Raw genomic sequence first — 20,026 nt, 5'->3', positions numbered from 1 at the left:
GCAAAATTCTTTATCCAGGGACAGCTGTGGTCTATCACAACACGGCTAGTCCTAGGAGTCATAGCCAATGAGGCGACCTCATCCGCCAATTACACTTGGATATTAGCCTACCATACCCGGGAGCAAGGGGGAGGAGATAGAGGTGGTAGCGAACGGGCAATGTAGCCGGTTTAATGGCAACACTTTATCCACAGCGTGACTGTATCATGCATACACTAGGATTTTTTTTCCTAGACTGTTTGCTGACATTAGTTGTATGACAGGTCCTAAAATAATCTGCAGCGAAGACTTCACAGTGAATGTATCGAATATTATCCGCCAGGCAATAGGGTCGGTCGATATGGCATAACGGTTCAGATATCAGTAGCCGAGTACTGCGGCCAAAGGCGAGAAGAGCAGTGCCCTTGCAATATAAATCAAAACACTCGAGCGAACCATCGACTTCGAAAGCATTTCGCCTCTCGGAAATAAAATTGCTGAAGCAGCGATCCGACAGCAGCACGTCGGGCGGGAGTCATATTCTGATTCGGACCAAGACAAGAGACCATACGCCAGAAGCGGGGAGGACACACACATCAATTTGTCTTGCTTGACGCACGTTCTCATTTCTTGAAGATATCCCAAATACGGAATAAGACAAAACACAAAGAGAATGTGGAACAATTCTCGATTTGAAGTCTATCACCGGGACCAAACACATTGATTTCCCCTTGATCCGACCGACCGGGCCGCAGAACGGGACGCCGCAACAACCAAATGTAAATTTAGCCTATCCATCTCTTCTTGTTTTACTCTCCCTTTTAGTACCCCCAACACCCAACTCTTCTTCATTCTCACCAACCCTGCTCCGAGGTTAAACAAGAAACACCATGTCTGTAATAAATGTTGTGCCTGTGTGTGTCGCAACGGTCACGTTTTAGCCTATACAGGCCTGAATAATCTGTCATCCATCGCATGTTGGTAAGCAAGCAAGCATGCATTGTCTGTAAAAAAACTGAACCCAGGCTAGACAATTTATCCCTTGCGTGTGTGTGTGTTGTGAATAGACAACCCGCGTGCCACGCAACCTGTTACAAGCTTCAATCACTCTTGTGCATGAAACGACTGTAGGTAAAAATTTATCGAATGCATATCTAGCGAGCTCGCAGTCACACTCATAGTTCAATTGATTTGTCCGGTTTGTAGTCTACACTGGCCTACAATAGCTAGCAAACATGACAAAGGTTAGCCTATGCAGATTTGGAGCCGTGCCAAGACCGGCACAAGTCTCCCATTTTCAAAACAATATGTTGCTTATTGTTGTTGAGTTTACTCGTATTTAGTGCAAAACAGACTTGTCCCGATATTTTTTAATAGAGGACCGTGTTACTTAAGCTACTTACGCGCATTGCGTATTTTGACAATTAAGTCTGAGACACGTTTTTGCACGGGCCTGCCAGCTAGGTTTTGACGCAAACGAGCCAGTGTTTTCTGCCAAATTAGCGATATAGTAACGTCAAGATATGCTTGGGGTTATGGAGGGGGCCAGTGGTTTTATTCCCCCCTCCATGTAAATTGCTGGTAGTCTACTGTCAGAAGGTGCAGCCTATGCACTGCTGTGCAGAACAAAAGAACACAGCTAGCCAAGATAAATCTGAAAGTATTTATATTATGCCCAGATAGGCCTTTATCAAAACCGCATGCAAGTGCACCCATTTGTGTTGGTTATGGGATGAACCTGTTGTGTTGTGATTGTGCATCACCTTCCCCTATTGTCCAACAGCCTAGGATGGAACAATAGGCCCCGCCCCAACATCCTCTTCCACCCAACCCCTCATATCCCTCATCATATCCCATCTGTACTGTAGGTACTCCCCATTGTCAACTGTTCTTCCATCTCCTCTCTCTCTCTCTCTCTAATTCCCTCTCCCAGCTGTAATCTGTCTAAATCTCCTGCTTTTCTAATCCCTTTCTAAATCTATTTTGGTTTCAGCCACCTTTTTTCTTCTCCACCTATTCATCCCGTCTCTCTCCAGTCCCTCTGTGACTACATGCATTTACCTAGAGAGTGTTGACAGTGGAAAACCTAAATTAATTCATTCCCCCCAATGGAGTCAGCGTATAGCTGGTACATCCAGCCGACACATGACGCCTACAGCGTAGTCAATGGATTTGTCAGCATTTGTGAGATTAGAGTGTAGTGAAGGGCTGTCTACACACAAGGTAATTAAGTACGATTTTCATCATGTTTTAAAGGCTGCATGATGACGCTGAATAAATGTGACATTCATAGGAACACTACGCTGACAGTTTTTATATGTGCATATGTAACGATGTTAATCGTACTATCCTTGCATCGTGCTTAATTCATAGAAATCATCCCAGCCAGTGGTCCCAGTTGACCGTTATTTATTATCTGTGATTAAACCTGAAACGGCACGTTAGTTGTGCAGGGCTTAATGATGTTGATGGCTGTCGATGGTCAAATCTGTAGCATGAAAACAACTGTGTTAGCAGTGAACTTATGTGACCTATTACATCAGTGCATGCTGGCTAACGCACTTATATACAGGCAATCATATACCAAAGCACATCCCAAAAAGCCCCTCAATCCTTAACAGGTACCATATACCCACACATGTATAAATCAGGAATGTACACATTGTAAAATAGAATACGGTATTCAGAACATGACCTACCCCTTGCATCACATTTTCATACTAGGGAGACCTGACATTCACGATCTCCCCCTATCTGCAAGCAGGGCCAATAACAACACGCCTTATTGTCATCGGAATTGAACCAACCAATAAGAGTGCTTGAACATTAAATACACATTTCTTTAGAGGCAAGTGGGAACGACCAACCCTGTTATACATACCTGATTTCTTGTACATTTACTGCACTCTTAATCGAGGTGTGTGAAACGGATTTGATTGATTGTCTCTTTTTTTTTCTCCCTCTGTTCCTCACCCCCCCCCCCCCCTCACCATCTCTCTGTCTGTTTGTTCTCTCTCTCTCTCTCTCTCTGTGTGGACCCAGAAGCCACCCAGGCCTCTGCTGGTTATGAGCAGGGGGTTGGGAGGGAGGTGTGGGGAGTTAACAAACATACCACCCACGGCTGTATCGTAGCCCTCTCTTTCTTTCCTTATGTATCTGTTTTATTAACATTGACCGTAACCACTAGCAAGTCCATTTCCATTCCCAAAATATCCCCAGAACTAGCCTACTAAAAACAAATGCAGCATTTGACCACATACCGCATTAGCATAACATTACTACTAGCATAACAGTATTATTAGCATAACATTACTAACATTTTGTGTTCTATTGACAATACTTACATGCTGCCACGCATTTTAATGATATACCTTCCACCATTTAGCAGCAAGTGATAGTTGGAAACTCTGCTACAATAGCTTTGAAAGTACCCTGCATAGATCAGTCATTCAACCTTTCCCAAGTGGTTTGAGGGCAGTAGTGAGGCACCTGTTAACACACACACACACACACACACTCTGGGACCATGCTGAGGATCCTGGCTGCCGGCTCCATCTTCTTCCCGGGCCTGTTCCTGCTGTCTAAGAGATGCCTGAAACAGGCCCCAGGCCTGGGCTTGAGCGAGGGAGATGCCGCCATCGTGTCTGCCAGGTACACACACACACACTTACAAGTCAGATACATGTCAATGTGAGGACTATGCCTACCTATCGTACCTTTTATCTTATGCTATTCTGCTTTGCTGGACATTTTAATACTATTCTGAGTTGTGGGTATAAATATGTCAATTGAAACCCCTCTCTCTCTGACCTCTCTCTCCCCACTAGGCTGGTGTCATCCATCCAAGCAATCATGGCTTCCTCAGCTGGCTACATCATCGCATCCTCCTGTGAGGATATCATCGAGGATCAGTAAGTACAAAATAATGATAATGCATTAGTAGTTGCTGTAAAGTTGTGTTCCAGGTGTGTGTGTGAGCACATGCCTCTTTGCCCTTCCAGTCGCTCAAGTGCCCTTTGTTTTGGATATACAGTTTTTGTCATTGTTGTTTTGAACCCACTGCCCGCATGTCATTGTTAAATAAATGTAATTAAATTAACCATTAAGATGTGGCCATCTATTGCCTTTATGTAACTAAACAATCAGTCATAATTGCTCAACGAGTCATTAACCGCAGTTTACGAATGTTTTTTTTTTTGTGTGTTTTTTTAGCACTTGCCCTGGCCCTGTGTGTGTGTCTGTGTATCAGAGGTGTGACCTCTAAAATATTTGGGTCCTTAACTACACAGCAAATTCTCCAGTGTTAAATCAACACTAGCTAGGTTTCCATCCAAATTGGCGACAGATTTTCATGCGAATATTCTAAAATCTGCATAAAGAAAATATGCATATTTTTGCACCAATAGTGTGTTTCCACCAAATGGACTGGTTGCAGATGAAAGTCAATGTGTGATGACGTAGTGCACACAAAATGTGATTTTTCACTTAAGTTTTCATGTACCGAATAAGTCTAAAGTTCAATGTTTTTCCCTCGTATTTTAAACTCTATGTATAGTTTTGTCACAAAAAAAGACTGGTCTTGGCACGTGCGCTCTAGCCAACAGCTTGCAGATACAGTGGTATGGCTATACAGTGGTAGGCTGGTCTACATGATGAAATGTATTCTTTTATTTGTCAGACGGCCTCATGTCACCAGAATAAGACCCTCGATATTTATTGGGACGGAGCATCAACATAACCATGTACTTTCACCAACCTGTGAAGTGAATTATCATTTATTTAATCTGAAGCTTAATAAACTGCATGGTTTCCCGAGTCATAGTGGGAGGACCACACACCATATCATCGCGTGACTCCAAGTTTACTTTAATATGATGGTTATTATATAAATATTTGTGCGTAAAGCCGTTTCCACCACCATTTCTCACATAATTATTTTTACCAACACAAAAAGATCACACGATGTCCAACGAACAAACACATTTTGTCTGCATTTATAAAATTCGACCTAAACTACCTATTTCCATCGGCATATTCCAATTTTTTTTATACGGTATGACTTTACTCGCATAAACCTGTGGATGGAAACGTGGTTACTGACAGTGTTAAATTTAACACTGGACTAGTGTCTATACGGGTCTACACTTTTCAGTGTTAAATTAATACACTGCTTAGTGCTGACACTGTTACACTTTGTCAGTGTTAGGGAATGAACACTCTTAGTGTTATGCAATAACACCCCCTATAGTATTTTTAACCATTACGCAAGAGGTCCGAATCTCTTGACAAGGTCGCTCGTGTTGGATTAAGGACATAAGTCTTTTAATGCCACATGCTCTTATGTAAGCATTTACAAAGACTTCAGGACTGGTAGCAGACATGCTCAACCTTTAACATAACCGTAGACCAGTTAAACTGGTACAACACTTCTACTCACGGGTGGCCAAAAGCAACAAATTGAAAGCCGCTCCCCCACTTAGCCACTCCTCCAATATAATTTCCCAGTGTGCCTTGCCTTTTCGAGTGAGTTGTAGAGTTACACCCATGACTGTATTTGTTGGTGACAGTGATATGGTGGTTGAATTTGTTAATTTTCAGTCCTGTGGACTTCACCAAATTAGTTCCTACTGTAGACAAATGTTATCATTAAAATTAAGCTTTTTAGGACAATACATTACATATATCACAAGGCCTTAGTTTGATAGCCAAGTTTTACCCTACCACAGTGGCGTTAGAAACCTCCTGGTTTACAGGCCACATCAGGCCTGTAAGTCACATTCTGCTGGCTTGCAAAGTGATATGATTTCTTTTGGAATTCAGCCAGTTAGGACATCCAACAGTTGGACATTTTTATTCACCCGCAGCTGCATTCAGAATGACTGTTAGGGTTAGTGACATTGTGAGGAGACTACCTAAATCAGGGGTTCTCAAACCTTTTGGTCCGTGACCCCATTTTGATATTAAAAATGTTTCACAACCCCACCATGTAAAAAAGTGACGTAATCAGCGACCAATGTTAACTTCTTTAATTGGCGCTATGACAGTCTGTCAAACATTGTTTTAGACTCATTTGTAATAATGTTTCAATTTGAAGTAGGGTTTAAAATGCATCCGAAAGGATTTGGGAAGTTCAGGATTTAGTATGATGTGTATGATTTTCTGTGTAGAAAAGAACCATCATTGATCATGTTATTTTTTTTTCTCACCAGTCTGGTTTACTGCCTGGTCCTGTCCACTCTATTCTGAGGGAAACAGAAGACACGTGTGTTTCTGAAAGTCTTATGTTTTCAGGGGTCATAATATTTTGTAGCTTCAACCATTTAAAAGTTTGAGCAACATTTCTAGGAATAAAACGGAAACTTACAGCCGCCCCCCCCCCCCCCCCCCCCAAGAGTTTCTTTCGCGACCTAACCAGTTTAAGCTGGAACAACCATTTTGGTAAATTGTGCAATAAATCTAACTGATTGGATCAGTTTAGAAGAATGTATGTTATTTGTCTTTGTGTAGCATAAGATTTAATCAGTCAATGTACATGCAAAAAAAATATTAAAAACAATCCTGAAAAGGTTTACCTGCAGTAGAGCATGCTGGGAAATATGATAATGATGGGTGTGGATTGATGGGAATGTTTTACTCTCCTGAGTAAAACTGACACTCTCACACTCAACACTAGTTATAAACCCCCACATTGGAGAGATTTTAAACCACTGAGTGTTAATTTCACTCTTACGGAGTTAATTTAACTCCACAATCAACACTAGAAATGTGACATTGAAAAATCAACATGTTAACTCTGGCCAATTTACTGTGTATGTTTAACTTTCGATCCAAATAAAGTATTCGTGTGTGTGTGTGTGTGCGCGCGTGTAATAATCTGTCATTCTCTCCCTGCTCACCTTGTCCCTGTTAACCGAATTAGTATTTCAACCCAATTAACCTCTATTTGTCCCAAAGCCAGCAGCACTATTTTAGTATCTTTAATGCAGTCACTCAGAAGCTAGAAACCTAGACTGCAGCATGCTGCTATGGAACTGTAGGAGTAGCTACTCAAACATGTCTCCACTGGTTATACAACTGCAACTTTGTTAACAGTGGACTACAGCAAAACTATATGAAATGCACACTGAAAGTGTCATGTTTTTGGTTAGAGGAGGAAGGTTTGTTTTTGGTTGAAGGAAGAGGAGGATTGGAGGAGAGGAAAAGGAGAGTAAGAAAGGAAGATTCTTTAGACTAGTGAGGTGCTGTGATTCTCTGTGAGTCAGACACTGTTGTCCTAAGAACTCACAATGTGACACAGCTGCTCTTCTTAACCCCCTCCCTCCCTCCTCTTCCCCCTCATCTCTCCATCAATTAGGAGGAGGAGGAGGGAGATACTGCCAGTCACCGACTCCCTCCGTCCGACCTCATTTGCCAATCAAAGTCGGGAGGTGCGAGTGCCGGCTCATTTGACTACCAAATCACGAACCCATCCAAATCACGCACGTGCCCATAGCAGTACATCCTGGCCAGTCACCTAACCCCCTGATGTCTAGGCTGGAGCCTCAATGAAATAGGCAATAGTGTATTTACATGGTAGTCACATAGGCAGCTACAGTGTACACGTAGGTACACATTGTTGCATAGAAAATTAAACTGTTGCACCTTCTCTTTCTTTCGCTCTCTCCTTTCTCACTTTCTCTGTCTCTCTCCCCCCTTGCGCCCCACCTTTCCAGACACTGGCTTACCAGTACCTACATCCTGTTTGCGGTGCCCTACTTTGCGTACGACATCTACGCCATGTTCCTGTGCTACTGGCACAAGCTGCAGGTCAAAGGGCACGAGGAGGAGGGCGGCAGGCCTAAGCCAATGGGCTCGGCAGTGGCCAGCTACCTGCGCAGGGAGTTCCTCATGGTGCTGCACCACGTCGTCATGGTGACCATCTGCTTCCCCATCTCCGTGGTAACTATCACTGTAACTAGGGTGGCTTTAGCGGACTATTTTGTTAGTCTACCGTGGCATGGTGTGTCTTGTCTAAAGGGGGAAAAAATAACTAATGGTAAATTATACACATGTACACACACTAACCCTTTAAGTCTTGATGGAAAGAGATGAACCGTTGGTGATTTGGTTTCTAATCGCTAAAATTGTCCCTAACCAGCAGCCATCTACAGACTAGACTCTCTCTTGCTCCAATCCCCATCTGCCTCCCGTTGCTACTGGCAGCGGCATGGGCAGCCAATGTTTAACATCCCTTCTATGGACACGTGTTTTTAAGGGGAGATGAGGTGTGCGTGTTTTGAGTTTTCTTTCAATGGTCTGTCTATAAACTTTATCAGCCATATCATGGCCCTCTATCTCACTCTTCCCCTCTTTCCCCCCCCCCCACTCCCCTCTTTCTCGCTCTCTTTATGTTAGTTCTGGAGGCAGGGAAAGGGGGATTACTTCCAGGGTGTCATGTTCATGGCTGAACTCAGCACTCCGTCCGTCTGCCTGGGGAAAATCCTCATCCAGGTAATACTCACTCACTCCTCTACCTCTCCCCCTCTCTTTTAACACCTGTTCTTTCTTTCGCTCGCTCTTTCTCTTGCTCTCTTTCTCTTTTTCTCTCCTTCACTTGCTCTTTATCTCTTTCTTCCAGCTTTCTCTCTCTGCACCTCTTCTTCCTCGGTCTCTTACTCTCCTTGCAGCAGTCTAAGAACCTTAGAAGTCTCTCTGATTTTGAAGTGCTCACTTACTAGCTTTCATGTTAACATTCTTGTCTCCTGTGATTTTGGGTTAACATTTACCCAAGCTCTTTCTCTGCCCTTCCCCCTGCTCTTGTTTTCCCCCTCCCTTGTTCCTGCCCTCTCTCTTTCTATCTCTCTTTGTCCCCCTCAGTACAAGAAGCAGCACACTCTTCTTCATAAAGTGAATGGCGCTCTCATGCTGGTCACTTTCTTCATCTGTCGAGTTCTGCTCTTCCCCTACCTCTACTACGCCTACAGCAGGTAACATACTGAACTGTCTGCCTGTCTCTGTCTGCCTGTCTCTGTCTCAAATCAAACTTTATTCGTTCACATGCGCAGAATACAACATATCTTTGATAAGATGGCGCCGAAAGAGGATGGCTGACGTTTTACATGCTCCTAACCAAACTGCTATTTTGTATGTTTTTCTTTTGCGTTTAACTTATTTTTTACATAATGTTGCTGCTACCGTCTCTTATGACTGAAAATAACTTCTGGATATCAGAACAGCGATTACTCACCTCGAACTGGAAGAAACGTTTTCCTTTAACTAGTCCGACGAGAAGGATATGCTGCTTTTTCAGAGACAGGCCCAAATCCCTGTCATTTGCGTGAAGACGGAGTAAAAGGGGGCGCAGGTCGGGCTGCCTTCTGAGAATTCGTAGGTCGAGCGAGTCAACTCCCACTGCCATCCGTTCTATTGGCTAACGTGCAATAAAATTGATGACCTACGATTTAAGATTATCCTTCCAATGGGACATTAAACTGTAATATCTTATGTTTCACCGAGTCGTGGCTAAACGACGACGCGGATAATATAGAACAGGTGGGATTTACCATGCACCGGCAGAACAGAGAAGCTACATCTGGTAAGACGAGGGCTGGGGTGTGTGTCTATTTGTCAATAACAGCTGTCGGCTTCATCAATGGATTACAGGCAACATCCACATCGAGCTAAAGGCTAGAGCTGCCGCTTTCAAGGAGTGGGACACTAATCGAGACACTTATAAGAAATCCCTCTATGCCCTCAGACGAACCATCAAACAAGCAAAGCGTCAATACAGGATTAAGATTGAATCCTACACCGGCTCTGACGCTCATCGGATGTGGCAGGGCTTGCAAACTATGACGGACTACAAAGGGAAACCCAGAGGTGAGCTGCCCAGTGAACGAGCCTACCAGACGAGCTAAATGCCTTTTATGCTCGCCTCGAGGCAAGCAACACTGAAGCATGCACGAGAGCACCAGCTGTTCTGGATAACCGTGTCATCGCGCACTCGGTAGCCATTGTGAGGAAAAACATTTTAAATGGGTCAACATTCACAAAGTTGCGGGGCCAGACTGATTACCAGGACGTTTACTCAAAGCATGCGTGGACCAACTGGCAAATGTCTTCTGACAACCTTTCCCTGACCGAGTCTGTAATACCTACATGTTTCAAGCACACCACCATAGTCCCTGTGCTCAAGGAAGCAAAGGTAATCTGCTTAAATGATTACAGCCCCGTAGCACTCACATCGGTAGCACTCACGTCGGTAGCCATGAAGTGCTTTGAAAGGCTGGTCATGGCTCACGTCAACAGCATCCTCTCAGATACCCTAGACCAGGGGTGGGCAACTCCAGGCCTCTGGGGCCTGATTGGTGTCACACTTTTTCTCCATCCCTAGCAAACACAGCTGATTAATCAAATTGCATTCTAAACTGAAGATCGTGATTAGAGTCAGGTGTGCTAGCTGGAGCTGGGGCAAAACTGTGACACCAATCAGGCCCTCGAGGACGGGAATTGCCCACCCCTGCCCTAGACCCACTCCAATTCGCATACCGCCCCAACAGATCCACAGATGACGCAATCTCAATCGCACTCCACACTGCCCTTTCCCACCTGGAGAAAAGGAACACCTGTGAGAATGCTGTTCATTGACTACAGCTCAGCGTTCAAAACCATAGTGCACACGAAGCTCGTCACTAAGCCTGGAACTAAGGACCCTGGGACTAAACACCTCCCTCTGCAACTGGATCCTGGACTTCCTGACGGGCCGCCCCAGGTGGTAAGGGTAGGCAACAACATGTCTGCCACGCTGATTCTCAACACTGGGGCCCGTCAGGGTTGTGTACTTAGTCCCCTCCTGTACTCCCTGTTCACGCACGACTGCGTGGCCAAACACGACTCCAACACCGTTTAAGTTTGCTTAACAATGCTGACAACACAACGTGGCCAGATTGACGACAACGACGAGACAGCCTATAGGGAGGAGGTCAGAGAACTGGCAGTGTGGTGCCATGGAAACAACCTCTCCCTCAATGTGAGCAAGACAAAGGAGCTGATTGTGGACTACAGGAAAAGGCGGGCCGAACAGGCCCCCATTTTAAAACAACGAGACTGTAGTGGAGCAGGTTGAGAGCTTCAAGTTCCTTGGTGTCCACATCACCAACAAACTATCATGGTCCAAACACACCAAGACAGTTGTGAAGAGGGCACGACAAAACCTTTTCCCCCTCAGGAGACTGAAGAGATTTGGCATGGGTCCCCAGATCCTCAAAGTTCTACAGCTGTACCATCCTGACCGGTTACATCACCTCCTTGTACGGCAACTGCTCAACATCTGACCGTAAGGCGCTACAGAGGGTAGTGCGTATGGCCCAGTACATCACTGGGGCCAAGCTTCCTGCCATCCAGGACCTATATACCAGGCGGTGTCAGAGGAAAGCCCATAAAATTGTCAGACTCCAGTCACCCAGAGACTGTTTTCTCTGCTACCGCATGGCAAGCAGTACCGGAGCGCCAAGTCTAGGACCAAAAGGCTCCTTAACAGCTTTTACCCCCAAGCCATAAGACTGCTGAATAATTAATCGAATGGCCACAGGACTATTTACATTGACCCCCCCCTCCATTTGTTTTGTACACTGCTGCTACTCGCTGTTTATCATCTACGCATAGTCACTTCACCCCTACCTACATCTACAAATTACCTCAACTAACCTGTACCCCCACACATTGACTCGGTACCGGTACCCCCTGTAATGGCCTCGTTATTGTTTTATTTTCTACTATTCGGCGCATGTGACTAATAAAGTTTGATTTTAGCTGTCTTTTTCTGTCTGAGTGCTTGTCTGTTCCCAACTGTAAAAACATGTGTTTTTGAACATGAGTCGTTATGTTTCACAGTGCTTTTAACATAGTGTTTTCAACTTACATATTTGACACACTTTGACATACGGAGTGTACAAAACATTAGGAACACCTTCCTAATATCAAGTTGCTCCCCCCTGTTCTGAGGACCAAGGTTTAATTTGCTGGTCCTTGTTGACTCTTGCTCTTTGTCAAGTGGGCTGGATGTCTTTTGGGTGGTGGACCATTCTTGATACACACGGAAAACTGTTGTGTGAAAAACCCAGCAGCATTGCAGTTCTTGACACTCAAACCGGTGCACCTAATACCATACCCCGTTCAAAGGCAATAAAAAAAGATCTTGCCCATTAACCCTCTGAATGGCACACATACACGATCCATGTCTCAATTGTCTGAAGGTTTAAAAATCCTTCTTTAACCTGTCTCCTCCCCTTCATCTACAGTAAGTGAAGTAAATTTAACAAGTGACATCAATAAGAGATCACAGCTTTCCCCTGGTCATTCTGTCATGGAAAGAGCAGGTGTTCCTAATATTTTGTACACTCAGTGTACAGGACTACATTGTGTATGTTTATTGATGTGTTCTAACCTGGGATTTGCACTCTCAACCTCTTGGTTCACGGCATCCCGATCTTTGTGCTACGTCATTACGTCGGTGTCAACTGATTTCACCTGTATTTCTACACTTTGGACATCAAAGTGAATCTCAGCTTTGTTTAAAATACTCAAGAAAACTAATATTTATCCTAGTTATTCAGGAGTAACATTTAAACAGAATATTATGCCACACCAACATTAGACAACTACACAAAAAAAACTCAAATTACTGAAATAAGTCAATGGAATCAATGATGAGAGAATAGTCAGATTAAATGATAACTAAAATAGCAGTGCAGATGGCACTCTTGTTAAGTGCAGAGATGTACTTTATTATAGGTTATTAATGTGTAGGGAAGTGCTACAGACTGTGGTGCAGCAGATAAGTCAGTGTTCCTCAAATCCAGAGGTTGAGTTCAAACCCTAGGTGGGGTCATATTTTAGCTAAACAGCGTACTACCCCTTAATTTAAAACCACTAGAGCTGTCCCCAACTAAAGAAAATCTTAGTCGACCAAGAGTTGTCTGTTCTTTCAACCAATCCTTTGGTGTAAATTTTAAAACGTGTGTTCTTCCAAATGTAGACGCATTCTATGTGTTTTAATCAACTATATTCACTGAGCTTGTCTGATGCTTTAAGCACACTGTTTGATTAAATAATTATTAAATGACTAGAGGGAGTCCGACCAGCAATTGGATTGATTTGTGCCAAGCTCAGACTTGCTGCACTGTGTTAAAAAAAGACAGAGTGACTGTGTGACTAGCAACCGTTGTCTCTCTCTCCTCCCTGCTGCAGTGACCACCACAGTGTTTATCGCGCTGTCCGTGTTGCTGAAGCTGCAACACAGTTACAGCCATTTCTGACTGAAAAGTTCTGTTACAGAAATCCCTCATCCGTCTAGGAGAAACATTCCCTATTACCTCAAAACCTTGGTCTTGTTACGTGGCCAATAGTGCCTGACCTATAGCATACCATAATCACATCAATAAATTGGTTATAACAAACTCTGAACAAGTAATAGCAAAATAGATGCAGAGGATGTGACCAACTCGAAAGGGGGGTATGTTTAGGCTGCTGGTTGCTCAGGCGGTAAAGGGGAAGTCAGATGTGTGGAATAAATGTGACTAGTTGTGGAAAATACTGGAGATTAAGAAAAATAAGGTAAGGAGCCAGCGCTGCATAAATATTATGTTTGCTAAACAGGTGTTAGATTACAATATAATTTTTCTGTCTGGAGCAATGTAAAGAACACTAAATAAATGATAAGCGTATCAGAGTCTACTTTTTTTTTGTTACAGCGAAGACTAAAAACAGTTGCATTCATTTGAAAATGGAATGGTTTATTGTTTAAGCTAATTATTCAAGGGTTGCTTTATTTTATTTGAAAAGTAAAATGCTGGGTTGCATTTCACATCATGAATGTCTCATATGCTGTCTGACATAAACAAATAAATTATTGATTGATACAGTAGGCTACATAAGTATTGAAATATAGGCCTAAGTAAGTGCTGGTGTTAAGACTTAACAGGATGTGCTCTTAGGCCTACAGCTCAATGGTGGTTATACAAGGCTGCTATACTAAGCATACTAATAATCATGACAAAGCAAAGATTAAAAGGAGCTGAATTTGTGAAATTATTGTGAGGCTTGGTGCTCACGTAATCAGTAGGCTATTAAACAAACAAACAGGCCACAGAAGTAGGATCTGTCTTATTTCTGTATATATATATATATATTGTGGATTTATAAGGCACATTTAACAGTTAGGCTATTGATTATAGACTTAAGTTGGGGTTTACTCTCACTTTTCTTAGACAATTAAGGCAAGGTCTGTTTTCTCGTCTTCTAACTCTGCTACTGCCTCCACCGCATTGTTCTCAACACCAATATGTTGGTTAACTTAGCTATTATGCACATAGCAACATGGTCTAGGAAAAGGCACCAATTCAACAGCGCACTGTGTTTTAGAACCGCGGACAGCGACCACTATCCAACGCGGGAGAACGTGCAATAATTTGTATTAGTGTTGCACCATTGTTCTTATGTTATATAACCACATACAATTTCAGTTGTACATGTCAGAGTGATGGACTCGAAGGCCTCCACAATGGATTAGTCCACTCAGATAGGCGCGTGTCAGACGGGTGTCTTGTACACCATGAGATATACGGTTGAAGTCAGAGCAACAGTCCTGAATCTTCTCCATTTGTAGACAATTTTTCTTACCGTGGATTGATGAACGCCAAGGTATTTAGCAATACTTTTGTAACCTTTTCCAGCTTCGTGCATCTCCTATAATGCGTCTTCTAAGGTCCTGTGAAAGTTGCTGGGATCGTGGCATGGTTCACACTAACCAATCTTTCTGGGGAAGAACAGATTTGTCAGTAACCAGGCTTTGTGTGCCTTCATTTAAAGGGCAGGGCGCATGTGCAACCCACAACTGCAAACTCATCTCCTTAATTGAAACACCTGATTCCAAATATCTTTTGGAGAAGTCGTTAAGAGGTTCACTTACTACTTCCAGCCTGCACTGTGAATGATTACTCGATGTCTTCAATAAAAATGTGAGAAATACAACTGTTTGTGTTAGTAGTTTAGTCAGATTGTGTTTGTATATTATTGTGACTTAGATGAAGATCGGACCACATTTTATGAGCAATCAATGCAGAAATCCAGGTAATTCCAAAGGGTTCACAAACTTTTTCTTACAACTGTATGTATATTTTTTGCTACTAAGGAGGCTGTTGGTCTACCGATATCTATCAACCAAACAATAGACCAGTCGACTAAATGGGGTCAGCCCTAAAAAAAAACACCATACCATTTCATTACTTCACTTATAATAGTTGGTGATGGTTTGTGACAATCTGGGACCATCACGCGATGTCCTGACGACTGTTAAAAACAACAAATGCCTTGCAAGCGTCTTAGCATGGTCCCAAAACGACTTGAATTTCACGATCTTATGTGAAGTTAATGTGACAACCTGTAAAGCAACGCGATAACATGAATCTACACGTTACAACGTGAGTACATGTGAAAACACGATCCCGTGGGAAAAATGTGACCCATGGGGATGCAAATATGAAACCACACGTGACATGTCAGCACGTGTGACATCATGATCTCGTGAAGTGTTCCAAAAACATGTTTTCACATGTGAAATTTACATGTGAATTGTTCTAAAAACACGTTTTCCCATGTGAAATGTTGTCAGGTGTAGTTTGATGTTATCACGTGTTGCTTCACATGTTATCACATTAACTTGTGTTTCACAATGTGAAATGCGTGTATTTTTTTCTGTAAGGGAAGCATTCTTCCTTGATTATTTGTATCAAATCAGATTGTTCAGTTTAAAGTCATTAGCCATAAACCAACATCCTTAAAGATAGGGGTGGCAGGTAGCCTAGTTGTTAGAGCGTTGGACTAGTAACCGAAAGCTTGCAAGATCGAATCCCCAAGCTGACATGGTAAAAATCTGTCGTTCTGCACCTTAACAAGGCAGTTAACCCTAGGCCGTCATTGAAAATAAGAATTTGTTCTTAACTGACTTGCCTGGTTAAATAAAGGTAAAAAATAATAATTGCTAGCTTGAAACAAGGTGTCTTGTTTTAGAACTTGTTCAAATGAACAAGTTTGCAATAATTACATTTAAAAATCTTGGTAAGCTTGTTAGCTTGCAACATTTTAAGTGAACATTAACCCTCATTCCTCCCCTCCTCCTTCTGTTGCAGGTATGCCTCCATCCCCCTCTACACAGTGCCCTTTGGGGCTCCCTGGCAGTACAACGTGGGGGCCTTCTGTCTCATGGCTCCACAGATCTACTGGTTCACCCTCATCTGCAGGGGCGCCTTCCGCCTCTTCACAGGGGCCTCACGCTCCCGGCCCCCGGCTGCACTCAACAAGCCAGATGGGGGCTGCTGCCCCAGCCAGGGAGCCCCTTTACCTCCCCCAGCCAACGGCTACAGTCCCGTCCCCCATCAGGCAGACAGAGAGACCGACACGCACTGAGAAAGAGGGAGGCAGAGATGGAGAGGAAGAGAGATCACTGTGGGGACGGGGTCAGCCAGACCAGGCCGGGGGAGAGAAGACCGAGGTCTATCAAGGAAATCTATTGTACTGTATTGCAATGACACTGTAACCTAGGAGAGAGGGAGAGAGAGATTGTTTCTCATCCTCTACCACTCTCTCCCTCCCTCCATTGTCCCTTTAGAGTTACACGGACCTCTGGAGGAAGAGAGCAACAGATTGAAAGAGGAGAGGGTACAGAAAGAAATGAATAAGGGAGCGAGATGGAAGCATAGACAAGAGAAAGACTTGTGAAAGGGCAAGTATTTAAATATTACGTGTCTGTACACACTGATTTCAAACAATGGAGGGGAATTAATGGATTGAAAAGCAAAAGGATGAGAGAACACATTGAAGAGCAATAGTGATAGAGTGATGCAGAGAAGAATACAGGCGGTTTAAGCAAGAGTGATAATCTTATTTGACTGAGTTAAAGGAATAGATAAAAAGTATTCTTCTCTTGAAAGAGAGATTCAACTGCTGTTCTAGATTAGGGAAGGATGCAAAATGAATATCAATGTATAGAAATATGTCGTAAATTATTATTTGGTGACCAGTTGATTTTGGTGACTGCAAAAAAGGGGACAAAGACAATACCAGAATTTCAACTTGTGATCCTGGTACTGTATTATTTGTCCACCAAGATGATCCACTCTGGATCGATTTGAGTGGGTCTTGTCTTTGAAAATGACAGATGGACACGCAACAGCGCCTCTGGTATCGCTTCGTTCAGCCTTCTCTCCCCTCTGAAGTTGTCTTTCTCCCTTTTCTCCTGTTAGAAAACTAATGTGGGCGGAGGGTGAAGAGGGTTTATAATAGTAGATGAGTAAATGTAATTTTAGGTTTTTATATTGCTCTCATTCAAAGCATTTATTTATTTATTCATGTTGATCGTTTTTTTTTATGTATGTTTCGTGATTTCCTCTTGTACTCACTCCCCACTTCAATCAAAAGAGGAGAGGAAGAGAGAGAGAGAGATTGAATGTTGGAGAGATTCATAGAGGGGGAGAGAAGGGGGGAGTAGTAGACTCAAATGGGACAATGATGCAGCTACGCTGTCCCAGTCTGCCTTCCAGCGTTACTTGACTTGGGTGGCTGTCTTCAATACACGACTGGGTGGGTCTGTGCAGCTTACCAGATCTTTGCAATGCCTGGATAGGTGTTTAATGTCTCAGAACCCCCCCCCCCCCCCCCCCCCCCCCCCATCAACATGATATAATGATCAGGGACACTGCTATCATCACCATGGTTCTGTGATGATAGGGAAGGCTGTTGTGGAAAAGGGTCTCCTGCCGGCTAAACAAGGTAACCACATTTTAGAATCGAGATGTGTTCTCCAGGCATTCTACAGTCTGCTGATGTAAGGGATTCCTAGATGATCTGAAGCAGTATTATGAAGGATTTAGAGAAAGTAAGTTGTAGTGTGTTCAACGGTATGGGTGGAATTCGAAGTAGATTGCACTGGCAACTGTGGTACTCTCTTTTATGTATTGAGGGGTTTGTGCGATAGGACCGAAGAAGAAACACATTGACGATGCACTGAGAGAAGGGACTGATAAGGTTGGATGGGGGGGAGGGGTGCAAATACAGGTTCCAAGTTCTCATTTTTCACCACTATTTTGTTTTACTTGGGATTTTATTTCTGTTTTGGTGCCGTTTACTCATGTTGACACAGTGTGCAGCGGCACCAATGTAGCTATCTACTGTATCTAAGGTTGTTTGATAAACGCCATTTGGGACGAAGTCTAAGTCAAGAGGGTTGAAATGTGGTCCTTGAAGCTCAATCCCAAGGTGAACGGACCTTGAACACTTGACCACTGCCTTGGGTTGTGACTTGGGAGTTGGTTGACATTGGGACTCTACTAGCCTGGTCCCAGATCTCTCTACCGGTACATGGAAGAAAAGTGAACAGATAGAGGGACTACTGTATAATACGCTGGACTATACTTATTGCATCAGGCTGTTTTCTGCTGTGTAGCTGCATGATAGGAATGAGAGAATGGCTTTTTGACCATTGGCCGATATTAACCTGGGAACACTGTAACACTTAACTTAGTTACTATTTACAATGGTCAGTTATGGTACTGTTTATAATGGCTTATTGAGGACTTATTAATCTCCGCACCCAGAACCAAATCAGTTACTCGATTTTTAACATTTTGAAATGTTTTATGATGGATATTTTTTAAAATTTTCATTCATGCTTTATAACTGATTTAAAGGCACTGATTTTAAAGGTACATTGGCAAATTGTATGATCAACATTATTTTCCATGCCAAAAAGTAGACCTAAGCGTCCGGCAAGGGGTATAAAACTGTGGAGTTGATCATACAAAGCAAATGTCATAACTCAAATGAATTATGTTCACAAATGTCAGTTGTAACAAAGAGTAGGGTCAAAGTTCAGCTTTACAGCGTGATTGAGATGTAAAGGCAGTGTTCCTCGTCTGACTGAAAGCGGTCGCTGAAACTGCCACTGAGTATCATTTGCACTGGATTGCAAAGTTTAGTTCCAGAAGATACACTTTGAGTGAGTGAGATAGGTGTTGGAGTTAAAAGACAAGATGGTGATGATTTAAACCAAAACCTGTATCTTCTTCTAGTGTCTACTGTTGCAACTAACCCCCTCTAGTCTATTATAAATGATGCCTTCATGTTAAACCCTATGAGCAAAAAAACGTATTTTCACCAATTTTGCTCACTGGGAAGTGTTAACTCCCAAAAGAAAACAACATTCATTTTACCAGTGTACATGTCCTCTGTCATGGAAAGTATTACAAAAACAAATCTTCCATATTGTTTATTTTATTAATTTATTTTAATGTGTCTCTGTTATTTATTGAATGGGTTTGAATGTACATACGAATACATGTATAAATGATATATATCCTGTACGTATGGGTTTGTTGACTGCTGCCTGACTAACTGTGGGCTCTACTGTGTAAACTCCTGTCTATCTGAAATGGCAACCTGTTCCCTACATAGTGCACTACTTTTGACCAGAGCCTTGTTAAAGTAGTACACTACGGTATGTAGGGAACACTGGGGTGCCGTTTTGGACACAGAACTGTTCTGTTGGCTGACATATATACTCTGCTCTCCTCTTCTGCTCTGACTACCAACATGACATCTGGATTCTACCATTCTAGCACCACTGCACTGCTTTTGAAAATAAGCACCAGTCTCATCGTGGTGAAGAACTTTGAGTGAAGTTTTGCTTTACATGCAACAGATTGACCAATAAAATCCTCCCCATTGTTTGTGCATAAAGGAGATTCCTGGAGTCCATTTATTTCATTCAAGAATCACTATACTTTGAACAATGATATCAATTTAAATGGCATTCATTGATCAATTCTCTCAAGACTGCGGTTGGGTGTACTTCCTACTGTCCATGGCCCACATTCATAGAGTAAGTGCTGATCTAGGATCAGGTTCCCCCCCTGTCCATGGAATCGTAATCATTATGATCTCAAAAGCTAAACTGATCAGAGTTCAGCACTTTCTCTGAGACACTATGAATATGTACCCAGGGCTCTGCAATTCT

At 42.9% G+C, this 20,026-nt stretch overlaps 1 protein-coding gene across 1 annotated transcript; it reads left to right on the top strand.

Annotated features, from left to right (window-relative positions):
• Positions 1-89: 89 nt before the first annotated feature.
• LOC129823330 (ceramide synthase-like) lies at positions 90-19,749 on the top strand. Its single transcript, XM_055882261.1, has 7 exons — positions 90-758; positions 3,022-3,630; positions 3,807-3,890; positions 7,692-7,917; positions 8,374-8,469; positions 8,836-8,945; positions 16,146-19,749. The coding sequence occupies exons 2-7, from the start codon at positions 3,506-3,508 to the stop codon at positions 16,420-16,422; spliced, it is 918 nt and encodes a 305-aa protein (XP_055738236.1). The 5' UTR covers positions 90-758; positions 3,022-3,505; the 3' UTR covers positions 16,423-19,749.
• The last annotated feature ends 277 nt before the right edge of the window (positions 19,750-20,026 follow it).

The sequence above is a fragment of the Salvelinus fontinalis genome, chromosome 2 (genome assembly GCF_029448725.1).
Source record: "Salvelinus fontinalis isolate EN_2023a chromosome 2, ASM2944872v1, whole genome shotgun sequence".
Lineage (NCBI taxonomy): Eukaryota > Metazoa > Chordata > Actinopteri > Salmoniformes > Salmonidae > Salvelinus > Salvelinus fontinalis.
This window is presented reverse-complemented; position numbering and strand designations above follow the sequence as displayed.

Coding starts and splice junctions, on each gene's coding strand:
- LOC129823330 (XM_055882261.1), top strand. CDS start 3,506: ATGCTGAGGATCCTGGCTGCCGGCTCCATCTTCTTCCCGGGCCTGTTC. Junction 3,631..3,806: donor GCCGCCATCGTGTCTGCCAG/GTACACACACAC, acceptor TCTCCCCACTAG/GCTGGTGTCATCCATCCAAG. Junction 3,891..7,691: donor GAGGATATCATCGAGGATCA/GTAAGTACAAAA, acceptor CCACCTTTCCAG/ACACTGGCTTACCAGTACCT.